Here is a 10261-nt window from a genome sequence, read left to right on the forward strand (position 1 = left end):
TACTGAAAAAAAAAAAAGTTAACAGATTTTTTTTTTATTTCAGTATAGTATGGGAAAAAAGTCAAAATTCTGACCTTAATCTCAGAATTCTGACTTTTTTCTCAGAATTCTGACTTTTTTTTTTTCAGTGGCCCTAATCCTCTTCCGTAAGTTTTACTGTGGTCAGAGCGTTGTTAATACATTTTTGGCATCAATGGAAAACAAACATGATTCTTGCTGTCTGCTAATAAACACAGTGGTTCCCCCTCCTGTTCTAGATGATTATGAAAATTATTAAAATAGCTAATATCCTTAATAATGGGAACCAAAGCTTTTTAGAAAAAGAAAATCTAACAAAATTAACTCTATTATTATATAAAAATGCTTTAGCAAGATGATACAAAACTCTTGCGCTTATATATTCATTCATTTCACTGCTTATACATAATAATCAGGTTATTAAAACAGCAATTCAAATATGTATCTAAGGAGTTTTGCCATGTCTACAACATTAGCCAAGAGGAATATGGACTAAACGTAATCAACTCATAGGAAAATGATTAAACCTGTGACAGCCGTCACGCTTTAAGTTCAAATAATTTCTTTGATAGCTTTTACGGGATCTCAACACAAACTAAATCTTTAGCTTTAGTCTTTCTCCTCCTTCTCATTATCTCCCTCCAAGCCTCTTTGTTTTCCTTTAATCCAGCACTTCAGGCCTCTATGCTCTTCTCTGACTTTTTCATGCTGGTGACATTCCAGGGACTTATCCCTTAGAGAAAGCTGCACTCAGCTGCACTGACCTCACCTGCATGGTCAGAGAAAAGGTCAAAAGTCAAGATGAAGATCCCTGCTGGCACCAAAAGAATTCACTAAAAAAAAATCTGAAGATTCCTTAACGAAGAATTTAAATGTACACTCTTAACATGGGTAAAACATATATACATTTTTTTTTATTATATATGTATTTAGTTAAATGTGACTTATTGATGTATCTATTTATTATTTACTTATAAATGTAACTAAGTAGAGTAAGTCGGTGAGGCACGGTTGAATATAACGAGACCCTCACCTTAACTTCAATGTATAATTAGATCTTTTTTCTGGTTCCTATGTTACTATAAACAAAAGTGCTAAAAGTTCAGAGCTATTATGAGCCAAAATATAATCCAACGACTACATCACCACATTTGAATGCATGCAGTCACAGCCCAGCCGAGCCCGTTGTGTTCTCTGAAAATAGCTTGTCACTCCACCTGTTTTCCTTTAATGTTGTGGACGTGACCCTAATTATTGCTAATTCGCTTAATGCCAATAATCCAGGTTAAAATAACAGACACACTTTCACAGTCCCCCAAGGCTTATCAATTGTCCTTCTTAACTTATTTTTGTCCACAATTAGTTTCTCTGCCCCTCTGTGCGTTTTGTTAGATGTTTTACATGCAGCTGTTTTGATGTGACCGTGTGTAATGTTGGGCCGTGAGGCGGTTCTGTAAATAGACTTAGTGGTAATGAAAGCTCCGGGGAATTGATCACAGCTATGGAAAAATGTGACGGGCCAACACAGATTAAAGCTACACAGGTCGGATTTGTACTCCTTTTTTTAAGGTGGCATAAATTTGTGACATGATTGTTTTTTTAATTCAGTGTAAAAACATTTTGCTGTGATATTAACATTAACGCAGCTGTAGAAAGGATTCAGATTCAGGTCTGTATGCTTGTCTCTATGCTGCTTTGTCTCTAATTAAATAGAGGATACATGGAAAACTCAGCCGCTGTGTTTTCCCTTTAAATTAACTGGATATCGACAAATAAATAAAACAAACAAGATATTATTTTACTCCATTTAGGATCCCCAGGAAATTACAGCTCTAAGTTTTGCTGCCAACATAACTTTCCTGGTTATACTCTCTTGTTTTTTTTCACATGATCAATTAACAGATTCAGTGTTAATTGTAACTAATGCAATAACCATCATTATTTTTTCTAAAATAGGGACGAACCATTAATTAAATCAAGTGGAACAGAATAAAACCTGAAAGAACAACCCAAATCTCTGTAGTAATTGAACCAAAATTACACAAAAGGATGAAGATTGAGATGAAAAAAGCTCTATAACGTATATATAATTGTGGCATAGGACTGAATAAATAAAACAAAACATAAAATCCAAAACAACAGAAGGTTAAACATCTTTATCGGTCAGCTCTGTTATTCAGAAAAAACAAACCCGTAACGCTAAGAGACGCTGAATACATCCAAATCATCATATCCTTTATTAGAAAAGGAAGTGGATCTAATCTCATTAGATTCAATTCAAACATTTAAGAGCAAACCAATATCTAGGATATGTATATCAAATATTGATAATCCCAGCTATTACAGTCCCATTTGGTTCTATATTATATTGTATATAGAAATTGTTCTAAAAAAGCAGAAAAACTAAGAATATATACATTTTCTATTGGAAAAAAAGCTTATTTACTGTAAGGTTATAGTAATATTGGAGCAAACAAAGCAGTTTCTGGAGCAGAAATCCCTCTAATATCAGCACAACACACATATGCAAACTGATAGAAATGCAGCTATATGTTTCTACAGCAAGACTCAGTCTTTCACTCTTTTTCGAGGTGGTTAAAAAGCATCACATTTGCCTTAAAAAACCCACACAGAAAGAAATTTAAAGCTGAACTCATAAAAAGGTAGCTCAGCGAACGCTCCTGGTGTGGAGCTGACAGGTGAGTGTTGAGAGGAGGCGAGTTAGCGTGTGATTGAGTGTGTGTGAAATCCTCAGAGACCAAAAGTGCTTAATATATTTTAAAAGTTTTCTGAGTGTGTGTTTAAGTTGGGGCTGTGTTTACTGAGCAGGTTACAGACGGATGGAAGGACACTGACATGTTAATTGCCTCCTGTGTGTGTGTGCGAGTGTGTGTACCAGCTGGGGTGTGTCCTGCAGCAGCGGCAGTAAGGTGGCTTCCAAGATGGCGGTCTGATCGTGGGTCAGGCCCTGCCACAGCGACAGCAGCAGAACCAGCAGGTGAGTGGAGCTCCGTAAACGGACGAAAGCCTGCTCCAGTAGCGCCCGGTTCTCCTCCGCAGCCTCGGCCAGTGTAATGACCTGGAGTAGAAGAAGAGAAGTAAAGATCTGTCCAAAGTATTTCATAAATGACCGCTGTGTTCTGTCGTCGTAGCTTAAGTGGCTTGAATCTCAGAGTGCATGGTCCCGAAACACATGACGGTGCAGTTTCACCTTCTCTACCTTTAAAAAAGCATTCATGTCTCACTAATAAATGTATATTTAAAGAAGAATAAGGCAAAAACTGATCCAGGTTGAACGAAAAGATTTGCAAAAGTTCAAATCAACAGATCAAGGAGATTTCTTTGCAAAAAAAACTGCAGAACTGCAAAAAAGAATAAATAAATAACTTCCAACCTTTTTCCCCAAACAACCATAAATCTAAGTTTACTAATGGTCAGAGTGACTTTCTCTACAACATCTACATTTATCCCAGAAAGCTCAGAGTGTTGACTGCACAGCCTGTGCAAACAGATTTATGAGCATCAAGGCTGCAGCTCCTTCATTACTGTCACCGGCTGCTCCCTCAGGTGGCTGATTTACTCCTGTTGATGTTTGCCTAAATTCCCCCTAAATAACTTCATCACAGCGTTCTTTTTCTTAACATGCACACACCGCGTCCCAAAATCCAACACTGCACACTCATTGATAAAACTTTTAAACGTCAGATTTTTTAAGTTTTTAAAGTTTTAAACTTGGGTGTTTTAGAGGCTCACCAGCTAGACTGTAAAATCTGAATAAAATGTTAAATAAACATACTGGTAGTTTGCAGTGTTTAACTGCATCTAAATAATATAGAGCTGCATTTCTTCCCTTCAGCAGCGGTTTGATAGATGGAAATAAGCTGGTGGGAGTTAAATGCAGCAGAATGAAAGCATTCTTTAAATCTGAGAAGTCATCAGTAACTCTGACTGAGAAATTCTGGCCAATATTTTTTAATTGTATGGTTTGCTGAAGTGATTCTTGGATGCATTCTTATAGTCTGACCCCAGCTAAAGCTACAAGACCCACTTCCCATACTGAGCAGTAAATATAACAGTTACTTATTTCAAACATGCACATGAGCATTTACATTTTTCCCCCTGCATAATTATTCCTAGTAGACCATCCAGGATAACTAGCTAAGAGGTGTCCCACTTAATGCCCTCCCTTTACTCATACTGTAGGTTTAGGTAGTTTGATTTTCCACAGTAGTAGGTAGTTTATAGATTTTTTTTTCCCTTTAGGTTTATCTGTTTTAGTAATTTGTAATGTGTTTTGTGTCTGTTTTCCATCTTGTTGGGCCATTTGTGTCACTAGTCTGGATATATATATATAAACTAGGGAAACAACTAATGATTATTTTGCAAACTGATTAATTTTTGATTTTTTTTTTTTTATTAATCAATCAATAATCGGATAGCCAAAGGTTCCTTAAAGAAGATCTGTGACGAAATTAAACCAGGTTAAACTAAAACATTTCCACTGCAGGAGTAGATAGAGCACTTGGATAGAGCATAATGACAGAAGAAAAAGTTTTTTGATCTTAAATGCTAAATATTTCTGTATTTGGTTTACTATTTTGAGTTAGTTAGTTTAGAACTCTCTAAACATTTAACGATTAATCAATTATAAAATTAGTTGACCATTATTCCAATAATTGATTAATCTGATTAGTTGTTTCAGCCTTAATATAAAAATCTTATTGTGCCAAACGTCATGTGAAACCAAGTTTAAACCTCTCCATGAATAAATTCCTGTGCAACTGTATTTATACTGAGATTAATTGACATTAAATTACTGATTGGATCCAATCCAATCCAATCCACTTTATTTATATAGCACGGTTTAAATAAACACAAGGTTTCCAAAGTGCTGCACAAAAAGATAAAATAACTAAAATAAATAAAAGTAATAAAATAAAATAAAATAAAATAAAAGCACTGCCTTGCATTGGATGATTAATAAAGGCAATTTATTACATCATATTTACAGGTATAAGGGTTCAAGATTTCTGTATGGAAACATTTAGAAAATCAATCTTCTGCTACGTTTCTGCCATCATCCCAAATCAGAGTTTATACTGTACAGGATTGAGTAACTCCAATTTAATGCCTTTTGATGCTCTAAGAAATAATTTTAATACCATCTCTCTCTCTCTCTCTATTTATCTATCTATCTATATATATGTATATATATATGTATTGTTTTTATTAAATTATATATTTTTTTTTTATTTAAAAAACAAGGCAAAATCCTTCGTCATCTTTACCGTCGACAGGCTACACCCATGTCCCAAATTCCTCATTTCCAGCCACTTTTGTTAAAATTTGCATTTTCCCATACTCTAGCTTTTTCTCTGCCTCGAGCTTCTTTTCTGAACATACGACTTTACGATCAACCGGAGGCAGTTCTGCGCAAATATATCGCGATATAATATATCTGACAAAATTGTTGGTATAATTTTTTATTTTTTTTGAATAAAGCATTTTAAATGCCAAAACACACATTCAAAATTTTTTTAAGCCAATTAAGGCCTTAATTAAAAAAATAATAATTGAATGACTTTTAATTATTTTTAATGACCGTGGATACCCTGCAAATGTTTCACTGTTTTTGGTCCATAACATAAATCAGCATAAATGAAATTGAAGTCTCTGACCTATGTGTGAGACACTGCTGAATAGTGCTACAAATAACCATAAACATAAAACAAAACAAAAAAAAAAAAAAAAGTGAAGGAAAATTTTCCATTAGGTAACAACTGTCACCTTTTACAGCTTTTACTCTGCAATTTTATTTTCTGATTTTTGCATTAAAATAAAATTTGCAGGTTTGCTGAGTGATTTCTTCATATTTTACCAAACCCTTACATTCGTAAAGTTTGTATAAATTTTCTTCACTGTGTTTAGATGCTTTCTAGCAAAAGCCAAATATCTATGTAGCTACTGCATAGTGAGCAGAAATACATGATTCCAACAACAGTAGCAGAAAAAAAAAAAAGTATGAAATAAAGCCTGAAGCTTGTATAAAATTACAAATGACTGTGGCTTAAAAAAAAAAAAAAAGAGTGAATGAGTGAGTGCATTAATTAGGCGTGGTGGGAGCCGCTGAATCTGACCTACAGCAGGGGGTCAATCCCTCCTTCCCTCTATCAATGCAACAACAAAGGGGTGGAGATGAGTGGAGAGGTAAGGACAAGTGATGACAGAGCAAGACGCATGAAAACCAAGACAACAAGAAAGGACAAGTTGGACAAAGAGAAAGAGGGAAACGAGAGATGAGGGAGGAGGATGAGAGAGATGAAGAGACCGAGAGTGAAAAAGAAGAGGTGAAAGCAGATCTGGGACTAATGGACGACTCTGTGTTCAGCGAAATTAGTGATGTGCAGGCCAAAGTGCCAACATGCACCGGCCGTATGACAAATGGGTTCAGATTTTGGCATTTGAGCCTAGAAAAACAGAAAACAAAGACGTAAAGAGGTAAAGTAAGTGTGTGTGTGTGTGTCTGTGCACATGTGTGTGAACCACAGAAGTAACAGCCAAAGTAAGCCGTTTCCATTAATGTAACGCAAAGCTACAAACACACCAGTTCACTTCCCCTGATTTCTGTGGTAACCTCAAAAACTCCATGGGCCGAGGTCATCCAGAGGTGCTGTGTCACTCACACCTTCCACGTCTGCCGTAAAACACACTTAACAATGAATATGAAGGCCTGAAACGGCTGCTATGTTCGAGGAACTTGCATTATGTTTCAAGACTATAAAAACAAGCCCTCAAACTCCTTCCAAAAAAAACCCAGACAGTTTTACCTTTATCCTTAAAGAGCTAAATATAAAACCCTGACATACTAATCATAGCAGGAACATTTTTGGAACACATTGTAAAACTGCAGCTGGTTTACCAATCAGTGCTCACAATTTTATTTTCATTCCTACTTTTAATAGAGTAAGGAGCAGCAGTTTATGTTTTGTTCTTCAACCGTAGTTTGTTGCGGAAGTAATCGCAAATTGACATTTGTTTTCAGGACCGAGTTGCCAGAGAGGCGACCAGTAGTTCAATATTACAGTTCACACAAAACAATCAGAAAAGAAAAACAAAACAGAAAAAGTCATCATACAGTACATAATATAATATTCTAGTGCAAAATAAAGAGAGAAATGGTCAAAGTAGAAGACGTCTGAACGGATGCCCCTTTTAATAAGGTATTTAATACAATTCAATTTTATTTTATCAATCCCTGAAGGGAAATTCAGTTTTGGTACAGCCCGTCCGAACTTGGAGGAGGATGCTGTGTCCGAAGCCTTGCTGCCCTAAAAGTAATAACAATAATAAATGAAACTTCAAGAGCTTCAAACTGACTACAGTAAGCCTCATAAAGTAAATTAATGCATGTTTATCTTATTTTTAGGATACCTGATTTTAATCCAAACATTGCTAGATACAAACTCTTCCAAGATGGTGGAGTTATTGCTGGATAAAATTTGTATTCTTAAAATAGTTTTTATTATTTCAGGAGCAGCAAACGTTCATAGGTTCGTGGTTCGACCACAGAGTTATTCTACTCGATAAGGCCAATTTATGCTTCTGACCCATAGGCTCTGCAACCGTCAAATCTGTCCCCCACGCAGAGGTTCTGCAACCGTCGTCGCGCACCTCAAAAAAATCCTGACTATGCGTTGGACGGTCACAAACCCGTGCAGATATCAAGCAGAAGTGCACAGACAAAAATCAGCTGTGATTGGTCCTTGGTATGCCTTTTCAGCTATCTGTGTGGCCGTCCTTCGCAATTCGGTGCCGGGGCGCCATTTTTAAAAACCGAGGAAAAACTACAATGGACAAGTACTACGAAAGGTTAATCAAGGAGGTTCGGAAGTACAACCACTTGTACAATGCCTCCGACAAATTATATAAAGACACCAAGGTCTCGTGACCATCTGCCTCCGAGAACCATCCGTTCTCGCGAGTTCTCGAATAAGCTCCCCCTTGCGATTTGGCGGGAAATTGCTTTGAATCCCTAGAAATTCCAGACCGACGCTGCAGAAGCGTACCAGCAAAACTGGTTCACGACCTAAGCGGCATTTGATGTGTGCGGTTGCAGAAGTCTAATCTGCCCTTAAGTCTACGGCGGACTTAAATTCAAACCACTACTTTGGTTAAACCTCAACCTTTCTAATCAAAACCAAAACAAACAATCATATGTTTGATTTTGTAATTACTTATAGTTTTTTATTAAAGTTATCCGAAATTATTTGTGGCAACATTCTTGTTTTTTTCCATGCAGACCTTCAGCCCTTCAATCCAGAATCACTTAAATAAGATTTTTTATTTTTATTTTACTTTGTAACATAATTTCTCCTGTTTGACACACGGCCGAAAACACACACATCTTCATCACTGTGAAGACATACGCAAACATGCCCCACACTGCCGCGCTCGGGGGAGGGGGGGTTCGGAGAGTGTGGGTGTATTGATAAAAGACTCCAGGTCCGCTGAAGGACTCCATTGTTGGCAGCCGCTGGGCTCCACACACACTCTGATTGATGCCAGCTGAGAGAACACAAAGGTACATTTAGCCTGGACACGCTGCCACACACACATTCATGTTCTAGAGATTAAAGAACACCCAAAGCGATAAATTAATTGACACAATTTCATAGTTAATTGCATAATTCAACATAAAATAGGGATAAACAAGAAACTCAGAAAGTTATTCTTAACCATTCCTTAGAAGGGGCAGACATTAGTACATCAGTATCTATTAACACACAGTAGCTACATGTTAACAGCTGAACTACTGGTGACCTTAAACAAAACTGCAGCTGAAGCTGCTGAGGTCAAGACCTTCTAATGTGTTTCTGATAAAGTCTGGACTCTGTTCAATACACATAAAAGGGACATTCTGCTTCATCCTAGGTGCTTAAACCTGGTTAACATCTCAGTGACAAGGTACAACCTTGTGAAAGTGTTTTCTTTAAAGCCCTGAACCAAAGGAACCCCCGAAACTCTAAATGCAGTCATAAAAAGGAGCAAATGAAAAAAAAAAAACAATCTTTCCGATTTCATCCATCCTTGCATTTTGTTTTAACTCCTCCGCAAAGGAGCAACAAACCGCACACAGAAACTTACTCAAGCAGCCATGTTTGTATATTCACACATCATTGCACACACATGTAACTGTAGCCATAAGAAATGTAGTGAAAAATAAAAACAGAAAATCTTGGGTACCCCTTATCTATAGGAACGCATGATTTAGAGCACCCACGTAAATAAACACAAACAAGCGATGTGGCTGGAGTTAAAAATACCAAAAAAAAAGGTGACTGCATAAAGTAAGGCTTTGGAGAGTCAAAGTAAAAAAGAGATCTAAATAAAGGCAGCTTTCCCTAATTACTTAGCCTACATGTAACACAGACAGTTATGAGATTTTCAGACATCAGCAGTTGAACTGAACAGATCCTGATAGAGTTTTCTAAAATCTCTTAAACAATTTATTTTCTATTAAACAGTGTTGTATGCAGTGCTGCCTGGAACAATGGATGCTCCTGAATCCAGTGGTTCCTTGTCTCTTTCAATTAACGTATTAAGATGATGCATTAGAAACAGTGAGAATTAGTGAGAACATAAGTGAAAGACCAAACACACTTATACAGCATATCGTGATATCACCAGCTGTAAATAGCAAGCCAAAAACATAAATGTACTTCTGTTAAACATCATTGTCAGTTAGTAAAAGTCAATATGACTGCAAGTGGAAGAATATAATACATCTGTTTGTTGCCAAACATTTATCTACATTCAGAATGACAGTAAAAACAGCTTTGGGTGTTTTTTAGTTGAATTTCTGTTCAATTGCATCCTCCACTGAGATGGAATATTAGATCCATGCTGCTTGGTTAGCAAAAGCAAGCAGCATGGATCAACTCCAAAACAACATTCACTGGCTGCTTCATCACAGATACATGCTCAAATGATTTGGTACCTCTGTTCAATTAACCCACAATGTTTAAACGTAATGGACCGAGCGTCAATCACAATTTTTGTAGAAGTGAAATACCCTCAAGTGAAATACAGAAATGGTAAAAGTCCTCAGTAGGGAACGTGCAATGTGGAGCTGTAAAAGGGTGGATTATAGTTTATTCAAATCGCAAAACCAGAAGGAAGTCTTTAAAAATGGAGAAGATGGATAAAGTCCTGTGGCTGACTTCATGATCAGCAGAACACAAAA

At 36.6% G+C, this 10261-nt stretch overlaps 1 protein-coding gene across 2 annotated transcripts in view; it reads right to left on the reverse strand.

The window, feature by feature from the left end:
• bbs9 (Bardet-Biedl syndrome 9) overlaps window positions 1-10261 on the reverse strand; it is a 212420-nt gene that overhangs the window by 98410 nt on the left and 103749 nt on the right. For both annotated transcript variants that reach the window (XM_015372902.1, XM_015372077.1), the window contains exon 19: window positions 2915-3097. In XM_015372902.1, the coding sequence (XP_015228388.1) occupies window positions 2915-3097 (183 nt within the window). The remainder of the gene's footprint in view (window positions 1-2914; window positions 3098-10261) is intronic.

Source organism: Cyprinodon variegatus, unplaced genomic scaffold (genome assembly GCF_000732505.1).
Source record: "Cyprinodon variegatus isolate N-32 unplaced genomic scaffold, C_variegatus-1.0 Scaffold0, whole genome shotgun sequence".
Lineage (NCBI taxonomy): Eukaryota > Metazoa > Chordata > Actinopteri > Cyprinodontiformes > Cyprinodontidae > Cyprinodon > Cyprinodon variegatus.